This window comes from Orcinus orca, chromosome 19 (assembly GCF_937001465.1).
Source record: "Orcinus orca chromosome 19, mOrcOrc1.1, whole genome shotgun sequence".
NCBI lineage: Eukaryota > Metazoa > Chordata > Mammalia > Artiodactyla > Delphinidae > Orcinus > Orcinus orca.
Genome location: NC_064577.1, coordinates 45,919,869 through 45,945,287, shown reverse-complemented (window position 1 = coordinate 45,945,287; position 25,419 = coordinate 45,919,869). Strand labels below are relative to the sequence as shown.

General features: G+C 54.6%; 2 protein-coding genes across 5 annotated transcripts; one reads left to right on the top strand and one right to left on the bottom strand.

The window, feature by feature from the left end:
* Window positions 1–927: 927 nt before the first annotated feature.
* On the bottom strand, window positions 928–24,921 carry ACSF2 (acyl-CoA synthetase family member 2). 3 transcript variants are annotated; one of them, XM_033410826.2, is made up of 17 exons: window positions 24,545–24,921; window positions 13,882–13,986; window positions 13,496–13,691; window positions 12,991–13,119; window positions 12,736–12,789; window positions 12,284–12,402; window positions 11,999–12,164; window positions 11,356–11,451; window positions 11,061–11,218; window positions 10,683–10,774; window positions 10,323–10,399; window positions 4,080–4,187; window positions 2,717–2,868; window positions 1,759–1,900; window positions 1,551–1,661; window positions 1,338–1,406; window positions 928–1,069 (listed from the first exon to the last, which is right to left on the bottom strand). In XM_033410826.2, exons 1-17 carry the CDS (start codon window positions 24,652–24,654, stop codon window positions 1,019–1,021), a joined length of 1,935 nt encoding a protein of 644 aa, XP_033266717.1. In that variant the 5' UTR covers window positions 24,655–24,921; the 3' UTR covers window positions 928–1,018. The 3 variants fall into 3 exon arrangements, with proteins under 3 accessions (XP_033266717.1, XP_033266718.1, XP_004282663.1); XM_033410827.2 differs by lacking the exon at window positions 24,545–24,921 and adding an exon at window positions 16,078–16,740; XM_004282615.2 differs by lacking the exon at window positions 13,882–13,986.
* On the top strand, window positions 5,999–10,146 carry CHAD (chondroadherin). Of its 2 annotated transcripts, none has more exons than XM_049702672.1 (4): window positions 5,999–6,962; window positions 8,815–8,978; window positions 9,239–9,384; window positions 9,626–10,146. In XM_049702672.1, exons 1-3 carry the CDS (start codon window positions 6,189–6,191, stop codon window positions 9,378–9,380), a joined length of 1,080 nt encoding a protein of 359 aa, XP_049558629.1. In that variant the 5' UTR covers window positions 5,999–6,188; the 3' UTR covers window positions 9,381–9,384; window positions 9,626–10,146. The 2 variants fall into 2 exon arrangements, with proteins under 2 accessions (XP_049558629.1, XP_033266720.1); XM_033410829.2 differs by having other exon boundaries at window positions 9,587–10,146.
* Window positions 24,922–25,419: the final 498 nt, after the last annotated feature.

Genomic DNA, 25,419 nt, shown 5'->3' with positions numbered 1-25,419 from the left:
TATGTGGGACAGACAGGGTTTAGGTGAAGGGCTGGACAAGCAGGCACCTGAAGAACTGTCCCAGAAAGTGGAAGGATCATGGGCCTTGGAGTCAGTCACCTGGGTTCCCTAATTCCAGTTGTGTGACCTTGGGCAAGTCACTGAACTTCTTGAGTTTCAGTTTCATAGTTTGTGAAATGGGGCTAATGCCTACTTGACGGTGTCATTGGGAAGATTTCAACAGGAAATGTATACGGATGCACCTGTATGTGTATAATGCCTGGCACTCAGAATACCCTAAACTTATGTTCATTTTCTAAGAAGTAAAGAGGACGCTGCTGCTGCTGGGGCCAGACACACTGGGAGGTAAGGCTTGCACGCAGAAGGAACTTTTCTTTCTGTCTCTGTGAACTGGAAATCGCTGTGCTCAGCTGTTTTTATTTCTTGGGTCAAGCTACAGCCTGCTTTATCTGCCCATCAAGGAGGAAGCCCCAGGTTCACTGAAAATTGGGTTGGTTGGGAGGGATGGGGGAGTAGGGGGATGTAGGATGATAGCTAAAGGGTATGGAGTTTCTTTTTAAAAGGTGATGAACATTTTTTAAATTGACTCTGGTGACGGGTGCACATATCTGTGAATATACTAAAAACCATTGATGTAACACTTTAAATGGGTGAATCGGGTGGTATGTGAATTATAACTCAATAAAGCTGTTTTTTTTTAAAAAAAAAGAATACTTCTTGCTGTACTAATCTGGCAACAATGTGAGAAAATATTGTGTTGGTATCTCAAAGGAATCGAGTGAGGATTAAATGAAGTAGATAATGCACGCCAAAGTGCTTAGTACCATCGTTGACAAGGAATAGGAGGTCTGAAAGTGCTTTGGTCTCTTCCCTTCTCCATCCTGTAGCAACTGCCAAGAGAGCACGCCAGCAAGAGAACAGCCAAAGTAAACAGAGAAGCTCTTTATGCCAAATCGCAGAGCCCACGAGGGGAATGTGGGGGAAGGGCAGGGAGGAAGGATCCTCCCCACTCCTTTATTCACAGGTTTAGATGGTGTTCCATCTGCTCTCTTAGTTTGAATTTCTGGACCTAGAGGAAAGGGAAAGGAGTGAGAACCAGGCGTGGGCCTCTGCCAGCTGGGGTGACCAAGCCCAGCTGGTTTGCCTAAGACTGAGGAGTTTCTCAGGTTAAAGCCAGGAGAGTTTGGGGCAAACCAGGATGAGCTGACTAGTTGGTTACCCTACTGCCAGCCTCTCAACAGAATCTGGCCCACCACTCGGGGAGGTATAGGCAGGCCGCCTGACCTTCTGCACCTGGGCCCCAGGCTCCCCTACCCCTCCCTGGTCTCCTTACACACCTTTCCTGAGACGGTGAGGGGGTAGTTTGTGACAAACACGATGTATCGGGGAATCTTGAAGTGGGAGATCTGCAGACCAGAGGGAGATAAAGCATGAGGCTGGGCGGGGTCCCACAGTTGGGTGTAGGGGACAGTGGGCTGACAGGTTGGCAGGCAGAGGGTGTTGGAGAAGTGAGCAACGTCGTGAGGCTTGGGGTGGGTTGAGGGTCCCACCTTCCCTTTGCAGAAAGCCTTGATCTCCTCCGCTGTGGTCTTCTCCCCTTTCTTGAGCTGAATGCAGGCACAGATTTCCTCCCCCATCCGCTCATCCTTCACTCCTACCACCTTCCAGAGTCAGAGATAGAGATCAGACATCCCCATCCCCATCCTCGTCCCCTGCTCTTGGGGTCTCACCTGGGCTCACCCGGGCTGGGCGCCTCACCTGCACTTCCTGCACCTGTGGGTGTGTGTGAAGGAAGTTCTCAAGCTCAGCGGGATAGATGTTCTCACCACCGCGGATGATCATATCCTTGGAGCGGCCCAGAATCTTGCAGAAGCCCTGCTCGTCCATCATGGCAATGTCTCTGCAAGGAAAGCCCAGGAGCCGCCTCTCACCTCTGCCTCATCTGGCTGGCTCGCTCACTCATTCAGCAAAAATTTATCAAGCACCTACTATATGTCTTGCACTACTCTAGCCTCTGGGGCATATGGCATGAACAAGACATTACTTGGATCGTATAGTCTCATGTAGGAGGCAGATAAAACCAAGGAAACCCATACCTATGGCATATTTTTTCTCTCTCTCTAAACATACCTATACATATGATTTTCATGGCTGGCTTCTTCTTATCATTCAGGTTTCAGCTCAAACGTTTCCACCTTAGAGAAGCCTTCTCTGATCACCCAGTAAAGGGAAGCTCCCCTCCCCACCACAGCCACTCTCTCTCTTATGACCCTATTTTATTTTCTTCGTGATGTTTATAAATGTCTGAAATGATCATGTTTGTATCTGTCTCCCTCCACCAGATGTGTGGGAAGTGAGAGCAGGACCCTTCCCAGTGTGCCTTCCACTGGGCCACCGGTGTTTAGAATCATGCTGGCACATGGCAGGTGCATAATTAGAATTTGTTGAATTAAATGAGTGACTGAATCTTGGCTCAGATTTTGCAGGCACTGTCCCAGGTGCTCTCATCTGTGCTGCATCTGGTCCTTCTGGGAGCCCTATTTGGAGACTATGGTCATCCTCATTTTATACATTTTGGAAACTAAGTCTCGGAGATGTGAAGGGACCATCTTGACACACATGTTCTCCCTGTTCTAGTCCAATGTTGCCAGCTCAGCCTCAGGACCCCCAGCCTCCCCTCGGCAGCCCAACTCTCCGCACTGCCCTGCCTTCTCACCCTGTCCGGTACCACTTGTCCTGTCCAGTTGCTTCCTCGGTCTTCCAGGGCTCACCCCAGTAGCCCAGCATGACGCAGTACCCTCGGATGCACAGCTCTCCAGGTGTGTTCAGCTCTGCCAGTGTCCCCGTCTCCACGTTCACGATCTGGGCCTGGGACCAGGCAGCTTCAGGCTGGGGCCTCCCACCCTCTCACTTCAGGATGGGGGGCCCTCAGGATGGGGGGAGCTTTGCCTTCCTTCCCCCTAGTAATGAATCCCCCTGGCTCTGCCCATCCCCAGGGAAGGGAGACAAAGGCTGGAGTAGGTCCATCACCAGTCCGACCCTGGAGCTGGGCATGAAAGAATAGTTGAGGCCCAGGCCAGGAGGTGCTGAGGAAACAGAGTGGAAAGGAGCTGCTCAGAGGAGGAAGCCTACAGGGGAGCCAGGCCAGCTGAAGAATTATAAACAAGGCACAAGAAAGGGGAGTCTCCTCTTACTTCCCATTAAGCAGTAAATAAAGAAGCCAAAGAGGGTGGCACAGCAGGGCCATGTGAACAGAAGAGGTGGCAAACAGGCAGAATCTGAAAGCCTAGTTGAGAAATGAGCCACAGCCAATGTGCAAGGAAAGCTTAGCCTGTGTGCCTCGTGTCTGCATCTGTGAAATGGGGAGAACTACACTTGCCCTGTCTACCTCACAGGTGGGCATCCCAGGGAGTGGCAGTGAGGCTGTCAGACACATGGGAGGGGGCTGATGTCACTGCACACTCACTTCAGGGAGAAGGGCAGTTGGTCCCTGGGGAAGCACTCTGGCAGTGACCCCAGAGGGGCAAGGGCACAAGGGGGGGAGGGGAAACCAGGTACGGGCTGGCATAAAGCACCACTGTTAGAGGCTGGGAATTTGAGAGCGAAAGGTGCTCCGGGTCAGCCTTCAAGGTGCAAGGGACCCCCAGAGGAAGAAGCTGCTTGGGAAACTGTTTATGCCAAGAGAAAAGAGGACCTCTGCCAAAGTGAGTGGGGGCGGGTGGGAGGCAGGGCTATGGGAGAGAAAGAGCTGTGTAGGAAAAATCTCTGTGCCCTGGATCCTCTTTGAGGCTGTTCTGGCTGCCCCAAAACAGACAGTGGGCTTGGCAAAAGCACACCTCAGACAGGAAGGGAGGCTGCGGAGAAGTTCAGCTGCGGCTGACCACCGTTCCAGCTCTTCCCCACTCAGGCCTCAGCCCACAGAGAAAGCCCCAGGCCCGGGAAGACCTTGCTGCTGCAAGACCTTGCTGCTGCGGGCTCTCAGCGTCTTGAGTGAGCTGTTTGGATCTCTAACTGAACGCAATAAACATCCCAGGGGGTGAACGCCAGGCGAGTGGTGGGAGGTGGGGTCTGGGGCCCACCTCTGTGTGAGGCATGATTCTGCCCACACTTTCCGTCTTCTGCTCCACAGTGTCCTCGGTGAAGTTCATGAAGGTCACGGGACTGTTCTCTGTGGCTCCATAAACCACCTAGAGGGTCCAGAAAGGGTGTTTGGAACAGAGCCCAGGACTGCAGCAGGGTGGGGAAGTTACCCTGAGGGAAGGAACCGGGTGGGGGGTGGGGCGGGGAATGGGGAGAGTGGAAAGGCAGTTGAATGGTGGGAAAAGAGGCATCTTCGGCAGAAGTCGGGAGGCAGAGGCACTGGATGTATTGCAGACTAGCTCAACTAGCAGGGGGCCGGGCTCTCAGTCTTTGTTCTTTCCTGGAGCAGCGTTACCAATGTCCCAGCCTTCTCCACCTCCTCCCCCCGCTGTCTTAGCACCCCCTTCCTGATTTGGGGCCACAACATCCCCTGCCCCACCCTTCCAAGCTGAAGGACCCATAAACTTGATGAGAAAGCCAGCCTGCCTTGACCAGCTGGGAGCTACGCAGACACAGCCCACCCGAAAACCGGGACAAGTGCCTAGCCTTGGGGTAGGTGCCCCCCAAGTTCTGGAGAGTTTCCTGTAAATTTATTTTCCTCAAAATAAAAATACAGCCAAAGCAAGGATTTAAAAAGCCAGTGGCACACCCCCCCACCCCCCCTTCCAGTGGTCAGAACATCCTAAGCAACAGAAAACCAGCAGCCAGCCTTGGAGAAACATCACCAGGCAGTGCTCTCGGCCAACTATGACCCCCATCTAGAGGCGACAGGTGACAGGGGCTTAGGAGAGGGCAGGCCTCCACACCTGAGTGCTGGGTGAAGGGAGAGGGGCTGGCTGCCCTCTGTTCCAGGTTCCTTCCAGCCAGCAAAGACACCAGACATTTTTTCATCCTTCAACCCCACCCTACCCCCCATTTCCTCTGTGTTAGTGGAAATGACTCAGGCATAGCTGGGGTTTGGAGAGACCTGGGGTCTGGCTCCTCCCCTCACCCCCAACACAGACAAGAACCCCTACCATCAGCCCAGAGCTCGCTTTGGGGCCAGAGCTGAGACTCTGCCTGCCCACTCTCCCCTTTCCACAAAAATGTGGACACCGTGGCAGTCACGTGGACACACTGAGACCTGGTCGGCTGGGGCAGGGCTGTCCACAGGATCTAGGGTCGAGAAGCCCAAGCTGTCCAGGGCTGGTCCCTTGTAGCCGGGACTCAGCCCCCTCACCCACCCTCACAGTCCTGGGGCCGCTGCCCAGGTGTGGCTTCTGTCAAGTACACCTTGATGCCTCTCTGGCTGCCACTCTGGGAGAACCCCCCCACCAAGGGGTCCTGACCGCTGGGGGTGGGGATGAGGAGGTGGGGACATTTCAGGGAGATTAAGGACGGGGGAGATGGTGCGACTGTGCCTGTGGTCTTCAGGTGTTTGCCGAGCCCTGTGCATTCCCCTTGCCCCCAGTTCCCACTTTTCTGGTCACCTTCAGTCGTGGCAAAGGGGCATAGGCGGTGCAGGGGACAGAAACTCAAGCCCGGGGCTGGGAGAGAGGGGCCAGAGGCCAGTCCAGGGCAGGGAAGAGCTCCCACCTCCTGAGGGCTGGCTGCGGGTGCAGCTGGAAGGGGAGCCCGACGCCAGAGAGCCCCATTAAAGCGCCGCCGGCCGGCGACTGCGGCGAGACTCGCTGTCCGGCCCCGCTTCCTCCCTCGCTGGGTCCAGGGCACACGGCCGAGCGCAGAAGGGGGGAGGCGTGGAGGCTCAGACTTGAGCAAACAAATAAGTTCAGGGAAGCCTCCCTCTCTTTGGTGTAAACTCCGGCCCGGGACACACCCATACCCACCCCGGCGGGGGGTGGGGGTGGGGAGGGGTGGGGGTGGGGAAGGGGGTGGGGGTGGGGAGGGAGCAGAATCCGAGGGCAGGGAGATAGGGGACCACACGGTCCCCATGGTGGGGGGGCCCCTCCCCTTCGAGGGCGGGGGCGCAGCTCCCGGCGGCCTCGCGGCTCCACGTAGGAGCTGGCTCCGGCTGCCGGCTGTGGTCAGGGCCATCGTATAAATAGGGCGGAAGACGGAGCACTGAGGACCTGCCGCTGCCCCCAGCCCCGGCCCCAGGCGTCCCGGCCATGGCCCGCCCGATCGTCTTGCTCAGCCTCTGCCTCCTGGCCGGCCTGCTGCCGGCGCTGGCCGCCTGCCCCCAGAACTGCCACTGCCACGGTGACCTGCAGCACGTCATCTGCGACAAGGTGGGGCTGCAGAAGATCCCCAAGGTGTCCGAGAAGACCAAGCTGCTCAACCTCCAGCGCAACAACTTCCCCGTGCTGGCTGCCAACTCGTTTCGGGCCATGCCGAACCTCGTGTCGCTGCACCTGCAGCACTGCCGCATCCGCGAGGTGGCCGCGGGTGCCTTCCGCGGCCTCAAGCAGCTCATCTACCTGTACCTGTCCCACAATGACATCCGCGTGCTGCGCACCGGCGCCTTCGACGACCTGACCGAGCTCACCTACCTCTACCTGGACCACAACAAGGTGACCGAGCTGCCCCGGGGGCTGCTCTCTCCGCTGGTCAACCTCTTCATCCTGCAGCTCAACAACAACAAGATTCGCGAGCTGCGCCCGGGCGCCTTCCACGGCGCCAAGGACCTGCGCTGGCTCTACCTGTCGGAAAACGCACTCAGTTCCCTGCAGCCCGGCACTCTGGAGGACGTGGAGAACCTCGCCAAGTTCTACCTGGACAGGAACCAGCTGTCCAGCTACCCCTTGGCTGCTCTGAGCAAGCTGCGGGTGGTGGAGGATCTGAAGCTGTCCCACAATCCCCTGAAAAGCATTCCCGACAATGCCTTCCAGTCTTTCGGCAGATATCTGGAGACCCTCTGGCTGGACGACACCAACCTGGAGAAGGTGAGCTCCTGGCTGCAGGGCTCTGCCCCGGCTCCTTCTTCACTGCCAGGAGGCCCAGGGATCGAGGGCCACAGCTGGGCACCATCCCCTCTCCCCTAAATTTGCCTCTTCCTGTGGCTATCTCCAAGGTGAGGAGCTCTGCTACCTCTGTCCTCATCTTGTCATATTCTCACCCCAAATCCCGCCCTGCTGCCCCTGTCCCTGGTCTCGGCCACTGCCCTCCTAGGATTCCTACTTAGGAACAGAGCTGGGGCTGCCCTGGCCCCACCAATGGCCCCCAGGAGGCATGTCCAGGGCTCCCAAACCCCCTGCTGTGGGCAGCAGCCTGCTCTTCCTGTTGGGCCTTCCACCCCTCCTCCGCTGTCCCCCCCCCCCCCCCCCCCCCCCCCCGTCTCCAGTAAAACTACCACCCCATAAAGGGAGGTTTGTTTACTGAGGAGCCTTCCAGAGGAGCTGGGCAAATCAGGCCCACAAAGACACCCTGTTCCTGGTGGGGAGTGTGCTCAGATGGGGTGGGGGGGCTGGGGAGTGAGGAGGAACACATACCTGAGGAAGACCTCCTCCATGCCTCCCAGAGGCCCTGATGGATCCCCCCATACCCACCCCCAGTCCACACACATACATTCCACTGCATTCTCAGGTCCATTTCAGCTGAGTGGGGACAGGGGGCCTGCCCCAGGTTGCAGACATGCACCCATGGGTTCCGTGAGGGGGCAAAGGCAGAACCACTCACCCCTGTTAACCTTTGGCTCAAGGACCCTAGGTATCTCCCCATAGGAAAGACTGGCCATGGCTCACCGTGTCCCAGACAACTCACTGCCCTTTGCCCACTCCGGTCACCAGATCCATCTCCTGGCTGCTCAGTCCTTCCTCCTCTGTGATGCCCAGCACCTGGCCAGGTGGGGCTGCCTTGGGTCGGAGTGGAATCCTTCCCTGGGACTAGAAAATCGCTCTGGTGTAGGGGCTCCGGCCAGGAGGTTTGGGCAGGGACCAGGGCAAGGTGGGGGAGATGGTCATCAGAGCAGTCTGATCACCAGGGAACTTCACACCCTTCTCTGGGCCACAGGCACAGAGATGAGGGCAGAATCATACCTGGACGGCAACCAGCCTTCATCTGGGTGGACAGAGTCTGCCCGAGCTTGCCCTTCTTCAGCCCCAGCCACTCCCCAGCAGAAGTCAGAGTCGCCCGTGGCCCACCATTGCCAGCGTGGCCTTTCAGTGGGAAGTAGAGCAGGGCAGCAGGGGCTCATTTGGGGCAGGGGAGGCCAGGCAGAAACTGTGACGTCTGGGCCAAGATATGGGCACCAATAGAATGTTTCCTCTGGAGCCAGACAGCCTGGCCCAAGACTCCACCGAGGTGGCTCCACAAATAGAGTCTGGCAGGCAGTGAGGGAGCAGTGAGGATAGAGCTGGGGGACATCCCAGGACCCTGGGGGCTGTGGGGAACCTGGGCCCACTGCCCATCGCACCGAACACTGACCAGCTTCACTGTGTGCCAGCTTGGGCCACTGGGGCCAAACTCTGGCTGCCTCCCCAGCCCCAGTGTTTGTGCAGGAAGCATGGTGCCAGGGGAGGAGGAGCTGGATGTGGTCCTGCAGCTACTGTTGACTCCCTGGGCAAGGGACTTAACCCCTCCCCCACCCCCCACCAATTTACATATTGGAAATAACACTACCTATCTCAAAAGGTGGTTGTATGGATTAGGTCATCTGAGACAACTTAGTCATACTGTGAAACTCCTCAAGGTGCCACTGCTTACGTCCAGGGAACGACCCTGCTCCTCTGGGGCCATAGAGATGGGAGAGGCCGGACACGGGCTGGGGTGCTCACTCGTGCCCACCTCCCTCCCTAGTTCTCTGATGGTGCCTTCCTGGGTGTGACCACGCTGAAACATGTCCATCTGGAGAACAATCGCCTGAACCAGCTGCCTTCCAGCTTCCCCTTTCACAGCCTGGAGACCCTCACCCTCACCAACAACCCCTGGAAATGTACCTGCCAGCTCCAGGGACTGCGGAGGTAAGAAGACCCCCGTGGTACCCCCAGAACACGCTCGTGTGATGGAGTAGAGACACACTGGCCCTGCACTAAGACATCCTGGACATATGTCCTAGATCTGCTACCTAATAGGTGTGGAACCCTGGGCATTTCCCGATTTGCATGAAGATGACAGTTCCAGACTACCTTAAAGCCAAGTCAACCTGGCCCCATGGCTCACTGGCCCTTCCTCCAGTACTCTTACTCTCTTCCCCTACCCCAGCAACTCTCTGTCTCTCCAGGTGGCTGGAAGCCAAGACCTCCCGCCCTGATGCCACTTGCGTGTCGCCCGCCAAGTTCAGGGGCCAGCACATTCGTGACACGGACGCCTTCCGCGGCTGCAAGTTCCCCACTAAGAGGTCCAAGAAAGCCGGCCGCCATTAAACAGGTATGGCCCGGTGGGCAGGTCCCCCATTCCCTCTCTAGAGATTCTGGAAGTGAGGAGGGTGTCTCAGGATACTTCCCCACCATGAAAGGGCATGCAGACCCTCCATGTTTGCAGGGAGAGGAGGGGAGGACTGGGGCTCCCCCTCTAAGGGGGAAAATGATGCCGCCCAGGACCACCACCATTCTCTCCAAACACCGTCTAGGTTGTTGGAGTCCTGACACCAATCCTCGCCTCACCGCAGGTCCTGACCCAGCCGGTCCTGGTGACTGGTCTCTGCCTTCTGCCGGAGAAACTACTGATCCTCCCACCTCTGACCCCCACCTTCTCCCCACAGCCTTTGCTGATGCACAGAGCTGTCCACACCTAGACATGTCCTGGCAGGGGACTCGGGCACTGCAGCACAAACCCAGCTCCACCGGACGGTGAGAGCTTCATCACGCCTGGCCCCACGGCTACGGCTCCTCTCAGAGAAGCCGTTGCTGAGACCCCCCAAGTCCTTTAGAACCGGAACACGGTGGCCATCAGGATGACCACTCTTCCAGAATCCTCGTCTCTGCTCCCCTCTCCCTGCCATTTGGAAACAAACATCAGATCCTTGCCCCACCCCTTGCTTCTAGGAAGGGTCTCAGGCCCCTACCCCCAACTTTGCCAGCCCCCGCCTGCCAGGACACTCTAGCCGGACACTGGTGCTTTGCCACACATCCTCCCGTGCTGCATTTCTTCCCCAGATTTCTATAAATATAAATTTATGTATGTGTAATATTTACTCCCCTGTCACCTCTCTCTGTGACTTGAGAGCTGCCGATTAGGTAAGACTGTTTCGTCTCACATCTGCTTTCTGGAATGACGGCCAGCCGGAGGGTCTTCCTTGGAGACCCAGGCTGGGCTCCTCCCCACTCCCAGCAATCTCTTCTTGCCCAGCCCCGTCCTCCACTCACCACCAGTTCCTTCATGTTCAGCTTGTTGATGATGGCTCGGATCAGCTCTGAGGATGCAGGGGACCCACCGATCACACCTGAATCAGAGAGAGGGCTGACACAGCTCCCGCCTTCTCCAGGCCCAGTGGACCCTCCCTTCACCTACGGCCCTTTTTAGGAAATAACATTCCCTTCTCTCCCCAACCCCGGACCTATTCCTAGACCAGGCAGCTGGCCTTGGGCTGGAGTCTAGGGACACTGGGGATTTTCCTCCCTCCCACCCATGTTTCTACAGTGGCCTTCTTGCCCCTAAATGAAAGATTGGGCACGTATGTAGCTCACTGGGCCAATCCTGGCCTGCCACCCTTGGCCCCATCCCACCTCCACACATGGCTGAGATGTCATAACTTGAGAAGTCTGGCTGGTTCAGAATGTCCACGAACATTGTGGGAGTTCCGTACAGCAAGGAGCCTCTGTATGAGGGAGGTACATCTCAGAATCAGGCTTGGAAGTAGAAGGGAACTTCCTCTTCTCACCACCCCACCTGACCCTACAGTAAGGGCCAAGGCTGCAACTATGGGGAACAGGCAGGAGAAGCTCCTTGGAGGGAGGAACTGGTCCTCGCCTGGGGGTCTCCCACTACCTCGTCTCCATTTCTCCTGGTTGGAGGGAAGAGACATCTTGGAAAGGGATCAGGGCCCAGAAGTGAGGAATAGGAGGGTCTTATCAGCCCACAGATAGCTGTCCACTGATGCCCACCTCTCTCTGCTGATGGCCTCCAGCGCCTTCTTGCCATCAAAGACCGGAGAGGACAGGATGAGGGTGACCCCGTGCATCAAGCTCACCATTGTGCCTCCCACGGAACCCAGGCAGTGGTACAGGGGGCTGGGCAGGACCACCCGTGACTTGTCTGGTGGCTGGAGATGGAAGCAGGAGGCTGGGTCTATTGCGGGGCCCCCGGAAGCCAGTTCCTGTAGCCAGCGGGGGAGCCCAGCAAGCCCCCCACCGCCGGCACGGTGCCAGGGAAGCCCTTGCTGGGCCAGCACCCCCTCACCTTCTGGTGCAGTCTCAGGCGCTCTCCTATCATGTTGGAGTTGTTGACAATGTTGTAGTGGGAGAGCGTGGCCCCCTTGGGGCTGCCGGTTGTCCCCTGACAAGACAAGCAGGTGATGGCTTGGCCTCTTTCATCCCATCTCCTTCCCACCCTGGGCCAGTGCATGAAAGAGCACTGGACTGGGAGTCAGGAGACCGAGACGGCTGCCCCAGATCCATTCATTCACTCAGTACATATTCACAAAGATTTGCCACATGCCTACACGGTGCCAGGTGTTAGGATCCACAGAGGTGGCAAATAAGGTCTGTCCTTATGCCGCTCAGAGAACTCTGGGGCTCACCAGCACATGCCCTCTCTGGACCTCAGTCTCCCGATCTGCTAAATGAGGGGCTCTGACCTGTGGTGGCTCAGTGCATCTGCCCCTGTGCTGGGGACAAGAGGGCCAGGGGAGGTGGGCATGTGACATGGACACCAGGTGCTGAAGTTTTCCCGGGCAGAGCAGACAGCTAGGGCCGGCCCCACTAGAAGAGTGTTTGCTCTCCCCTGATCTCTTCTGCTGCCTCCTCCCTCTCGGGGGAGGGCCACATGACGGGCAAGCGTTAGTGTGCCAGCCTGGGCTCGGGACAGGAGACCTCTGCCCTACCGAGGTGAACTGGATGTTGATGGGGTCATGGCAGGACAGGAGCTGCTGGGTGTGCCGGAGCCGGGCCAGATTCTGCTCTTGACTGCCAGCTGCCACCACCTCATCCAGAAGCAGCGTCCCTGGCAGAGGGGCGTCCGCCGAGATGACTGTGGTCAGCTCTGGGAGCCTGGGGGTAAGGGAGCATGGTGAGAGTCGGGGGCTGAGGAAGGGCCCACAGAGATGGGGACGGGATGAGGGGGCCAGGAGGCTGCACGAGGCACGCCTCCCAATCTGGGACACCCCCACCTCTGACTCTTCAAGTGCCCCGGCTGGGCCTTCTCCACCTCTGGACAGATCTGCTTCAGGATGTTGTAGTAATGCTGGGTCTTGAATTGCCTGGGGAACACGAGGGCTTTGCAGCCCACCTGTAGGAGGGGAGCGCCCCACCGCGGTCAGCAGGAAGCCTCAGCCTGGGGATGTGGTGGCGTCCTAACAGTTGCTCTCTTGCCCACACCCACCACCACCACCACGACACACACATGCACCACCCCCAACACACACACACCACCCCCAACACACACACTAGCCTGTCTGACCAACAGCCCACTCTTCCCACCCACCGTCTAAGGAAGGACAGACTCTGGGGGTCACTCACTTGAGCATGGCCCCCCAGCCCAGTCAGCCCTCTATGACAACTGGAAGCCCCCTGTGCCACCAGCTGGCTCCCCCGCCCCCACCAAGGCTAGGAATGGGCCTACCTTCTTGAGGGCATACTCCACCTCCATAGCCTGGTAGGCTGGGTTCACAGACACCTGGTGGAGACAGAGAGGGTACATCATGTGTCCTGGGCAGACTCTGTCCCTCTCACTGCCCCTCCACCCTCAGAGGCAGCACCCTGTACCTTCTGAAACCAGCCAGGCACCAGTATGATTCTGGGGCCAAGGGTCAAGGGGGTTCCCCTGAATGATGCCCCCCCCCCCACAGCCAGCTGTGCCAGGTAAGCCCCTCCTCACCAGAATGATGCCTGCCTGGGCCGTGGCCAGCTGCATGAGTACCCATGCGTAAGAGTTGGGTCCCCACATGCCCAGACGGTCACCCTTGCGGAGGCCAGTACTCAGGAGCCCAGAAGCAGCTTTGTCCACCTGGTATAAACAGGGCGCAAAAGGGTGAGATGCAGGTGAGCAGAAAGGGGCCCATGACTCGCCCCTTAACCTTTGGCCCAGGGGTTCACATCAGAACCACCTGGGAACAAGGGATAGGCAGATACCTAGGCCTCAGCAGATCTGGAGGCGGCTTGGGAACATGCGTAGTTAACCAGTGTCCCAAGAACGACTGATGCAGGAGGCACCTGGGCCACCTCTGCCTCAGTCCTGCCCTCCTCTCCTGACATCCCTTGGGGCTCTCAGGCAGCCCCAGCACCCTGCCCCACAGCTAGGCACCACCCTTGCTGCTCCACCCAGCCAGGGCAGCCTGGGGGCCAGCACCTGCCCACTTTGAGGGTTCAAAGTCAGGACCCACCTCCTCCTTGAGCTGGGCAAAGGTCAACCTGATGTTTTCGTGGTGGACAACCAAGGCCTCTCGGTCCGGGACCCTCTGCGCTGTGGCATTCAGGCATTGCCCCACAGTCTTGTTAATGAGGTGCAACGTGCTGTGGCCCTGGACATGGCTGAGGCCTCCAATGGGCAGGGTGGCGGTGCGATCCATCTCTCCAGAACTGTGGGGAGAGGGGCTGTGGGCTCAACTGCACCAACCCAAGCGTCCTGGCAACAGAGGCTGGCACACCCCGCTGGGAGGTAGGCTGCTTACAATGTGTGCGGGATACTCCAGAAGCTGTCTGATCCGCCCCATCCCCAGGGACCATCATCATTTAACTTAGGACCTGCTTCGCCCTTGGGAGATCAAACCTGGAGGCTGACTTCCTGTCGCTAATCAGAGAGAAGGTTCTTTTCCCCAACCTACTCCCCAGTTTCCACTCAGTGCCAGGGGCCTGGAGCCTTGGTGCCAAAACCCTGGAAAGGGAAACTAAAGTCAATCACGCTGATTTGACGAAGCAGGGAGGTGGCCTGTGTGGGCTAGGAATGGCCTCATCCTAGACACTGCTTCCTCCTAGTGAAAAGGCCCCTGGGTATGTGTCAAAACCCACAGAATAGTCTAACACAAGGACTAAACCTTAATGGACTACGGACTATAGTCAATAATAACGTACCATACTAGTTCCCTAATTGTAACAAATGTACCACACTAATGCAGATGTTAATAGCAGGGAAACTGTGCCGGGGTGGGGTGGGGGGTGGGTATAAGGAACTCTATGTTCAATCTGCTCAGTTATTCTGTAACTCTAAAACTGTTTAGGGGGACTTCTCTGGTGGCGCAGTGTTTAAGACTCCACGCTCCCAATGCAGGGGGCCCAGGTCTGATCCCTGGTCAGGGAACTAGATCCCACATGCATGTCGCAACTAAGAGTTCACATGCCACAACTAAGGAGCATGCCAGCCGCAACTAAGGAGCACACACGCCACAACTAAAGAGCTGGCGACCTGTAGCTAAGGAGCCCGTGAGCCGCAACTAAGGAGCACGCCTGCTGCAACTGAGACCTGGTGCAACCAAATAAATAAGTTAAATAAATGTACATTTAAAAAAAATTAAAAATAAAACTATTAATTACTAAAACTATCTAAAGTCTATTCATTAATTAAAAGCAAAAACAAAAAAAGGTCCCCAGCAGTCCAAGTGTCACAGGCCTAGGGCTGCTCGTGCCCACTTCGCTGCCCTGGGTGACGGCTGCTGGGCTCCCACCCAGGCCCAGCTGGGAGTGTGGTAGCTCTCAGACCCTGTTCTCATCAGAGAGGGCATGCTCCAGGACCCTTCCAGGATCCTTCCAGGCCTCCTCTGGGCCACCACTGGGTGGTGTGGGCCCCAGGGACCCTTCCTGATGATTCAGTCCTGCAGCTGCTGAGCTGAAAAGACCGAGCCTGGCTTTCACTGACTGACCACTTATGGGGGAGAATTTCTGGGAAGAACAAGGTACGCAGGGCAGAGCAGAGCAAAACTGGTTTTCCCTGTAAATGGGTGAGGAGACCTCATGTCACAGGAGGGCGGGTCCCAGTATGGGCTGATGGGGAGGCTGTCCTGACTTCAGCGAGCTGAGCCACACATTGGGAAGCGAGCGAGCACTGGGCTGGAGTTGGGGGCTTGAGGTCTCATCCCAGGTGTACCACCCGCTGGGTGGGTGGCTGTCACAGACACCTTTGGTGTCCCTTGACATGTCTCCTCAGTGCATCTCTGGTTTCAGCTGCTGGGACAGTTCCTTGCGGTTCTGTCTGCTCGGGGACTCCCTCAAGTCTCCCCTTCTTAGCTGGACAGTTCTGGGAGGCATCGAGTCCCGGGGGGAAGACCCTGGTTGCCTGCACACACGCCATACTGACTTCTCTTCTTGTCTCCTCTGCACTCCCTCACTCCTACTTCCTAGGATCACAAATAAATCACCAGCACCCAAGTCCTTGCTCTCAAGAGAATCCAAGTTAAGATACCTGTGTCTTCATCTCTCTAGGCCTCAGCTTCCCCACCTATAAAGTCTGAGGACTTGGATCAGTGGTTATCCTCAAGGGGATGCTATTGACCTACCTGGGCAATCTTCTCAAAGGGCTGTAGGGAGCCACCTAAGCCAGGTGTTGCCCTCAGGTATGCTGGAGCAGAAAACAGCCAGGTGTCACGGGCCTCTGAAGCCCTGCCAGCAGCCCACACTCAGGTTGACAAACCTAAAGAACTACTAAGGTAGTTCCCTGTGGTCACCATGACACCCCTCAAGAGAGACTGTGTACCCAAATCCTTCACTCACAGGCATACTGTGGAGGGCGTCCATTTTTGCCCCCTGGGAAACACATACGCTCTTTTCTTCGGGTTTGCCAAGGTGATAGGGGCAAGAGCAAGCATGTGGAGAAAACCTGCTTAAGAAGAAAGTCAGCACAGAGGAAAGTAGGAGAGATGGAAAGAGACAGAGAGACAAAGAGAGACAGAAACAGAGACAGGAAGACCCAGTGACAGACTTAATCTTGCGATTGTCGAATACCTAGACCCAGTCACGTGTTAAGCCTACCTACCTCTGGACTTTTCACTGTCAACAGTCAATAAATTCCCTCTTTCAATTTAAGCCAGTCTGGGGGTCGGGGAGGGGAAAGCTGAACTCCATTTGCAACAACATGGATGAACCTAAAGGACATTATGCTTAAGGGGAATAAGCCAGACACAGAAAGATTAATACTGCATGATCTCACTTATATATGTAATCTAAAATATGAACAAACAAACAAATTTAAGCCAGTCCGAGTTCGGTTTCCATTGCTTACAACTGGTGAATCCTAACTATATACATTTTTTGCGTTCAGTGGCTTACCACTGCCCTTGAAAGCCTGGCAGGCCGCTTCCCAACAGCCCAGCATCTGGATTAGAAGGCAGAGAAATACAGATCTCAGCCAGTTTAATGGTCACATTGTCAACAGATCATTAAAGGTGGGGAGCGGGGGGATCTGCCTGACAACACGGACCCTCTTCTTCTCAAAATGACCCGGAGTCCTATTTTGTTTGGAATCTGGTTTTCTACACATTCACCATGGTTTTCAGTGGCTTCTTGGAGTGTCTAGTTGGCAAATCAACAGGTTGATTAATGTGCCCCCCCGCCAAATGCAGTTCAATTGCCCTGTGTATTATCTCCTTTATCTTCATGGTGGCTCTGATAGATGGTATGAGAGAGACCCCCAGTAGCCCCTGAAATACCACTTCACGCCCACTAGGAAGGCTGTAAACAAAAAACCAAAATATCAAGTGTTGGTAAGCATGTGGAGGAACCGAAACTTTTTTTCCGTTGCAGAGCACAGGCTCCGGACGCGCAGGCTCAGCGGCCATGGCTCACGGGCCCAGCCGCTCTGCGGCATGTGGGATCTTCCCGGACCCGGGGCACCAACCCGTGTCCCCTGCATCGGCAGGCGGACTCTCAACCACTGCGCCACCAGGGAAGCCCAAGACTAACTTTTATGCAATAAGGCAGGGCTGCAGGCTGCCCATGAAGTTCATGTGCTGTCCTCTTGGGCAAGCCTCAGTCCTCAGTCAACATACTCACCCTTGTGTGAGACACAGCTCCAGCTAAATGTGCCAATGCATCTTCTAGCTCATGGCAGATGAGAGGCAGGCTCTCCTCTTCCATCTCCCTTGCACATCACCCCAAGATTCATTATTCAACCCAGCAGCCCAAGTACTGCTCACTGATCCACGCACCATGGGGCTGCATTCTTGCAGGGCGGGGGGGGCTCCTTTCCCTAATTTTCAGAAAGACACTAGGCTAGTGGTCAATCTGGGAGTAGAGATGGCAGATGGTTGGGCTGGAGGGGACAACTTTTAACCTGTAATAACTGTTTTATCCTGAAATAAAGTTATTTTTATGTACCCACAAAGATGAGTGACACATTTATACCAGCTACAACATACAACTAGTGTTCAAGAAAATGAAGGAGCTGTTGTGACAAATAAAACCCAAAGAGCACTAGTGAATGGTCATTTTCTTAACTGATGGCCATTTTAATGTGCAGTGGCCACCAAGAGCACGAGAATGACTATGATGTTGAAAGGTCCTCAGCAAAAAATAAGAATTTCGGGGGCTTCCCTGGTGGCTTAGTGGTTAAGAATCCACCTGCCAATGCAGGGGACATGGGTTCGTGCCCCGGTCCGGGAAGATCCCACATGCCACGGAGCAACTAAGCCCGTGTGCCACAACTACTGAGCCTGTGCTCTAGAGCCCGTGAGCCACAACTACTGAGCCCATGTGCCGCAACTACGGAAGCCCACACGCCTACAGCCCGTGCTCCACAATGAGAGAAGCCACTGCAATGAGAAGCCCGCGCACTGCAATGACGAGTAGCCCCCACTCTCCACAGCTAGAGAAAGCCCGCGCACAGCAACGAACACCCAACACAGGCAAAAATAAATAAATTTATGAAAAAAGAATTTCGACCTAAGTCTCTTAGGGGAAAAAAAAACACCACCTCAAAATAGATCACAGACTGCATGTGAAACATTAGAAACATTTAGAAAACAACATGGGAGAAAACCTTTAGGATCTAAGGCTAGGCAAAGTTTTTAAACTTGACACTACAAGCACGATCTATAAAATTAATAAACTGACCTCATCAAAATTAAAACTTTTGGCTCTGCGAAAGACCCGATTAAGAGGACAAAAAGATGAGATACAGAGTGGGAGAAAATATTTGCAAACCACATATCTGACAAAGGACTAGTATCCAGATTGCATAAAGAACTCTGAAAACTCAACAGTTAAAAAAAAAAAATTCAACTGGAAAATGAGCAAAAGACATAAAGAGATACGTCACCAAAAAGGATATACAGGTGGCAGATAAGCACATGAAAAGTTATTCAAGGGACTTCCCTGGTGGCGCAGTGATTAGGAATCTGCCTGCCAATGCAGGGGACACGGGTTCGAGCCCTGGTCCGGGAAGATCCCACATGCCACGGAGCAACTAAGCCCGTGCGCCACAACTGCTTAGCCTGTGCTCTAGAGCCTGTGAGCCACAACTACTGAAGCCCGCGAGCCACAACTACTGAAGCCCACGCGCCTACAGCCCATGTTCTGCAGCAAGAGAAGCCACCGCAATGAGAAGCCCGCACACCGCAACAAAGAGTAGTCCCCGCTCGCCACAACTAGAGAAAGCCCGCATGCAGCAACGAAGACCCAACGCAGCCAAAAATAAATAAAATAAATCTATTAAAAAAAAAAAAACAACAGCTCTTTGATGATATAATATTGGGGACCACAAGGTGTAACTGGGCTGCCCAGTTCAGTGGGCCTAGAGGCCACACCGTCTCCATCACTCTCTGCTGGGATAGCCGCTTGACACATTTGTTAGACCTATTCTGAGGCCCCCACTTCTCAGCTTGCCTTTATGCTGCCACACCCAAGAGGTGAAATATTGAGCATAGGAGATCATGTCCTTTTCCCCGTGGTTATCAAGGAAAGCTAAACTGTTTAATGTATAACACACACTTTCATGAATTTTTTGTCAAGATTAATGGGTCACTCCTCCCAAAAGCAACCATTGATTTTTGAGCAAAAGAAGATAGACACAAGAGTATATACTCGGGCTTCCCTGGTGGCACAGTGGTGGAGAATCCGCCTGCCAATGCAGGGGACACGGGTTCGAGCCCTGGTCTGGGAGGATCCCACATGCCGTGGAGCAGCTAGGCCTGTGAGCCACAACTACTGAGCCTGCGCGTCTGGAGCCTGTGCTCCGCAACGAGAGAGGCCACAACAGTGAGAGGCCCGCGCACCGCGATGAAGAGTGGCCCCCACTTGCCACAACTAGAGAAAGCCCTAGCACAGAAACGAAGACCCAACACAGCAAAAATAAATTAATTAATTAATAAACTCCTACCCCCAACATCTTCTTTAAAAAAAAAAAAAAAAAAAGAGTATATACTCTGAGAGTCAAGAATAGACAAAATTAATCTATGGAGATTAGAAATCAGAACAGTGATAGTCTCTGGTTGGGGAAGGGAACTGACTGGAAAGGGGCACTAGAGAAATTTCTAGAACTGTGCTGTCTATATGGTAGCCTAGTCACATGTGGCTCTGGAACACTTGAAGCATGGCTAGTCTGAACTGAAGTGTTCTGTAAGTGTTAAATACACACCAGATTTGGAAGACTTTATGAAATAAAGAATATAAAATACCTCCTTAGCAATTTTTAAAAGATTGATTACCTGCTGAAATGATATTTTAGCTATACTAAGTTAAAGAAAATATATCATTAAACTTATTGCCTATTTCTTATTACTTTAATATGGCTACTAGAAAACATAAAATTCCACATGTGGCTCACAGTATATTTCTACTGAACAGCACTGTTTTAGAGCGATAGACAAGTTCTGTATCTTGGGGTGTTGAGTAATGGGTGAATACATTTGTTAATATTCATCAAACTGCACAACCAAGATTTGTGCATTTTACTGTCTGTAATTATACCATAAAGTCCCATGATCTTTCCACCACCCAACATAACCTTCCTGAAGGAGTCCACAGCTTACAAAGAACGCAGACTACAAAGAACCCCCAAGGTAAGAGCTACAATGAAGATTTTGAGCAAGGCACTCTGTATTGGTGGAAGCTTCCTTTTTTTTTTTTTTTGCGGTACGTGGGCCTCTCACCGTTGTGGCCTTTCCCGTTGCGGAGCACAGGCTCCAGATGCGCAGGCTCAGCGGCCATGGCTCACGGGCCCAGCTGCTCCGCGGCATGTGGGATCCTCCCGGACCGGGGCACAAACCCATGTCCCCTGCATCGGCAGGCGGACTCTCAACCACTGCGCCACCAGGGAAGCCCGAAGCTTCCATTTTTAGCTCGAATAAAACTGATGGTGTATATGTGTTTTTGCAGAGAAAGTAAACAGGAAATTATTACTTGAGTCCAGTAAACTCAAGAAGAGAGAGGGCCTGAAATACTTGGGGTTAGGAGGCATCCATGCTGCAGATTTTCCCTTGGGCCACTGTTCGGGGCTCATGGGGAAAGTACACAGGAGCCAGGGGTGGAGGCTGATTCAGAACACCTGCCCTTGATGGCATCACTAAGGTGCATACAAGGTTTAGCTCTTAGCTGTCTAGGGTCAAAACCCTCAATGTTTTCTGTTCACTCATAGAGGACTAGAGAAAACCAGAGAGTCCAGAGGTTAGGAAGAGTTAATAAGGGTTTAAGCATAAGTAAGGTTTCATACAAGTATGAAGGCTTCCTACTTCGACCACAGCCCTCTTGGATTCAGGGATCCAAGTCTCAAAGCCCAGCCTCCTTAGGAATCACAGAATGTCCACAGAAATACTACAGAGTGCTTCTTATCCAAGTGGCCTATTTTACAAAGAAACCAAGGTCCGGAGAGGTTGAGGGACTTGCCTAAAGCCATACTGGTCGGGCTGGGCTTGCTTTCCTGTCATTCAGCTCCCAAACCGAGAAATACATGCATGCCAATGAGATTCACAGAACATGGTTCCTAAGGTAGAAAAACAGCTTGTTTATTTCTGAAGGGAGAGGCCCCTGGCAGAATTATTGGTTCCTGTCATTTATCAGGACACTCCTCTAGCAAGGCCCCTTTAAGAGATGCAATTACATCCTGTACTTTGGTTTGATCAGGGGGGAAAAAAAGCAGTCCTTTATCCCAACACTCAGCGTAATCACGGATGGGTCTGTCAACACAACCAGAGCAGCCCCAGCTTGGTTTAAGCAGTTACCTCTGCCAGAACGTCTTCCTCCTGCTCTCCAGACAAGGCTCTAAACGGTGGGTCTTGGGGGTCATTGCAGGAATGCGCAAAGCCATTGTTACATAAGTACTTTCTGTCTCATAACTCATTAGCACCAGGCTGCGGGTAAGAATTTTCTTACGCGACCTCATTTAACTCTCACTCTCACGACAACACTATTTACACATAACAAAAGTCTCAAGTTCAACTTAGTCCCAAAGCTACCAGCTAGAAAGTGGTTCTTTTGAACTTAGATCTGTCTGGCTCCAAAGTCTTTGTCTGTAGATGGAATAAATAAATAATGTGGGAGATGTTAGGAGGGCTTCCTACGCAGGGTTCAAAAGAGTTCAAGCACAAGCAAGAGTTTATATCAATACAAGTATACAGCCTTCATCCTTCAAACCACAGACCTATCATTGGAGGGATCAGGCTCAAATTCCAGCTTCTTTAGGAAGTCTTACCTAATCCCATTCCCACCTATCAGATTCTTCCCTGCTTTGATTGACACTCTCCTGGTATAGCATCCTTACTGCCTTGAATCAGTGGGTCTATGATCCTTCCCTGCAGATCCCTTTCTGGCAAAGAAGCCACTGGAAACAAGTTCATTCATCCTTGTATCCTCCACTGCACCCTCTACAGTAGATTGCATACCTACTGTGTGCAAGGCAGGAGAGGTAACTAAAACCGATGTGTACCAGTCACTGATTACAACGTCCAAATTTATAGTTTATTTTCTATTATTACATTTAGACCGGAGTAGTGAGTAAGGATATCATTACCAAATCCCTTGTTAATCATCTTTGGTAGATTATGGGAAGGGTCTATTTTTCTATTGTGATTTCTACCTAAAACACTTCCTAGCTTAATATAATCCCCTCATATAGGGACAACATTTTATAGTTTCCAGTACTGGTCCCACCTGATTATAGCCATCCCCCTGGAGGGTGGTCCATGAAGCCCACCCATGCCCTTGCACCAACCATCAGCACTGAGTCACTGGAGCCCCCGCTCTGAGGGTGACACCTGATTCTGAGAAGCTTGAGCCACGGCTCTCTCTGTCTTTCCCAGCTCTGAATGTTCCCGACACCCTGGGCGCAGCTGCCTCACTGGCAGCCCCAGGCCAGCGTTAGAGGTCTGAAGGAAGCGCGCTTATTGGAGCTTCATCAGGAATCGCATTGGATTCTGCCCTCCTAGGCTCCCTGAAGCTCCAGACTAGACCATCTGCCTTCCCTGGGGATGGGGTTGTGTGGACAAGGGGAAGGGGGTCTGTAGAGCAATGGGCAGCTTCTGCTTTCCTTCTGGGGAAAAAGGCTGTGGACAACCCTGACTTTGATGGATAGGGGAATGTCCAGAAGATCCAGGGGCTCCATTTAGGGCTGGGCAGAGGCTGACATCTTGGTAACTGGCCAGAAGAGAACCAGGTGCAATGAAGAGGCCACTGAGGAGGGAATCCTCTCCTACCTTCAAATCACTTGAAATTCCTACCCAGACCCCATTTGGAGGTTCTCAGGTACCAACTCTGCCCCAAAGCAAAGGCTGAGAAGAGCAAGCCTTTGTCAATCCAGCATGTAGGTAGCATTAGTGACAAACTCCACGGTTAGGTAACATACTCAAGGTCACGCAGCTATAACCCAAAGCAGTCTGGCTTCAAGGTTCTTGCTTTTTCTTAACAGACAGAACTGGGGATCTGATAGGCAACAGGCATGGGGTGTTTGTCAGCAAGAAAGCAGGCTGTATGCGACCAGGTCAGAAAGAGCAGAGGACAGAAGACCTGGAGCTTTCCACACCATGGCACCTAGAACACTGACTAGTGATCATCTTGACTTATCTTCTCCCTCACTAGACTACAAGTTCCCCGAGGACTGCGTTCTCTGGCTTTCATAACCACAATACCCGCCCTGTGCTTGACGTGACGTACGCTCTCCGGAACATCTGCTGAATGCTCGAGACTCTTGAGGGCTTCTTAAGGACAAAGTAGGTGCAAAATCAGGTCAAACCATCATAGTCAGTAGGTAAGGCCTCAAGCACAAGGGAGTGGCAGGAATGGGAGGGAATTAGGCCAAATGCTCAGGAAATCTTTCTCTGGACACATGGATCTCCTCCTGACAGAGTCAGAATTTCAATGAGGCCTGGTGCCCCTACTCTGCAATTGTAGGCCTGCAGCATGTAAGAGACCTGCTTTGTTAACACATAAAAAGTCAAAGGTCAGGGGACTTCCCTGGTGGGGAAATGGTGAGAACCGTTTTCTTCAACAGAATCCCATCTGCTGACCTGCCCTGAGCCACTGGGTTTTCCCAGAAAATTAAGCCTAGTGATCTGAAAGCACTGCATGCTTTCTATCTTCAGAAACCAGCAAGTTCAAAATGTTGTGATCTTGGAGTTCTAGCCAAAGAGGAGGAAATTGCATCTCCCTCCAACTTCATTCCTTTTTTTTTTAACCAAGCAGTTCTCTCAGAGAACTTTCGGCTTCTCGTCACTTTTCCATGCCCAGACCTACACTCCACCTGGCATCCAAAACTGTGTCCTGACCTAGCTGGCTGGCAGGGCAGGCTCAGTGGTGCCCAGGCCTCCCCTTGCTGGGCGCTGAAGATAAAAGCCACCACTGATAACATCAGCGGGAGCCCAGCTCTGCTTAATCAACACACTTTCACATCTGTTATCTTACAGGGAGGTAACATTACTTACTGTGTTGCTGTAGAGGCAGCAAAACTACTTGGAAACACATCCTCCACCTGCCAGCCCCCATCCCACCCTCTGCATTGAGGACAGAAGAAAACAGGCCCGGTAGGTAGCAAGGAGCCAAGCGGTGTTTGAGGAGAGGGGAGACTGCTGAGCTTAGTGGCCTAGGGTGGACAACACCGGGTGGAAGATCCCCAAGTTTATCCCTGCAAGGGGTCCAGCTCAGAGGCAGTGTCCTGGGGACAGAGTACAGGCCTTGCCCCTGCCCCTCCCCCTCGGGACAGACCGCTAACGGCTCCCACTTCTGGCCATCAGTGTGCCCGCGAATGGACGAACCTAAAGTCCCAGACCAGAGCCCAGAGTCAGTGCACGGTCCCTGCCAGCCACCAGCCGCAGCCCCAGTCTGCGTGGGCCAGGCCAGCATTTCCTGTTGCCTAGGGGCCAGGTGCGGGGTACCTACTCTCCCGCGTGTGCCGCCCGGAGGTGGGGCAGCCGCGGGCCTCCCAGCCCGAGCGCGATCGGCCCCCAGCGAGGTTCCGCAGGACCCCCAAGATCCCCTCCGGGAGACGGAGCCCGTCCCTCTCCTCCCAGGCCGCGTACCTGAGGGGACGGACGCCCCACAACCCCACTTCCTGCCAAACCCGGGAGAGGCCGACCCGGGCCCCCAGCACCCCCGGGCTCCGGGCGCACAGCCTCCCGACGCGCAGCATCCCGACGTAGACAGCCACTGCTCGCCACTCCCGCGTCCGGGCCCGAGTAAACTTTTAAGTGCGCTGAGGCGGGGCGAGCGCGGAGCGCGCGGGGAGGCGGGAGGGTCGCCTCTGCCTATGGGTTGCGGAGGACTAGGTGCCGACCGGGCGGGGCGGGGCGAGGCGAGGCCTGCGAGGCTTGGAACGTGCGGGGCACCTTCCCCTTGACCCGCCGCCCTCCGCCTCCCACCCTGTTAAAACGGCCCTGGTTTCCTTCTGGATCCGACGTCCCCGGCCCGCAGCCCAAGGCAGGTCTCCCTTCCCAACCACCAGGGGCTTGGGTTTGGGGGCGCAAGAGCGTATTGATTTCCTAGAGGGGGAGCCAGCGGCGCGGCGCGGCGACGCCAGACGCGGCCGTCCCCCGAGCCGTGTTGGCGCGCGGGTCACGTGCTGCCCCCGTCCCCCCGCGGGTTGCCGGCCAGAGGCCAGGGAAGCCCGCGCGAAGCGCCCCCCAGCCATGCCGGCTGGAGCAGAGAGCCCGCGGGGGAGGGGAGGCAGCTGGGACAAAGCGTGGCGCGGCTGAGACCGCTGCGGCCCGAGTGCTGGCTGAGGACAGACGTCAGCTTCAGAAGGGACTCCATTAACAAATGGAGGGGACCCCCACGTCCCAAGCGTCAGCCTCCCATCCCTCCCCAGACTTCTGCCTTGACCTGCAGTGCACCCTAAGGTGGCCTCAGGCGTTGGAACCTGTCCACCACCCCCACCTCCGCGCCCCAGGCACAATTC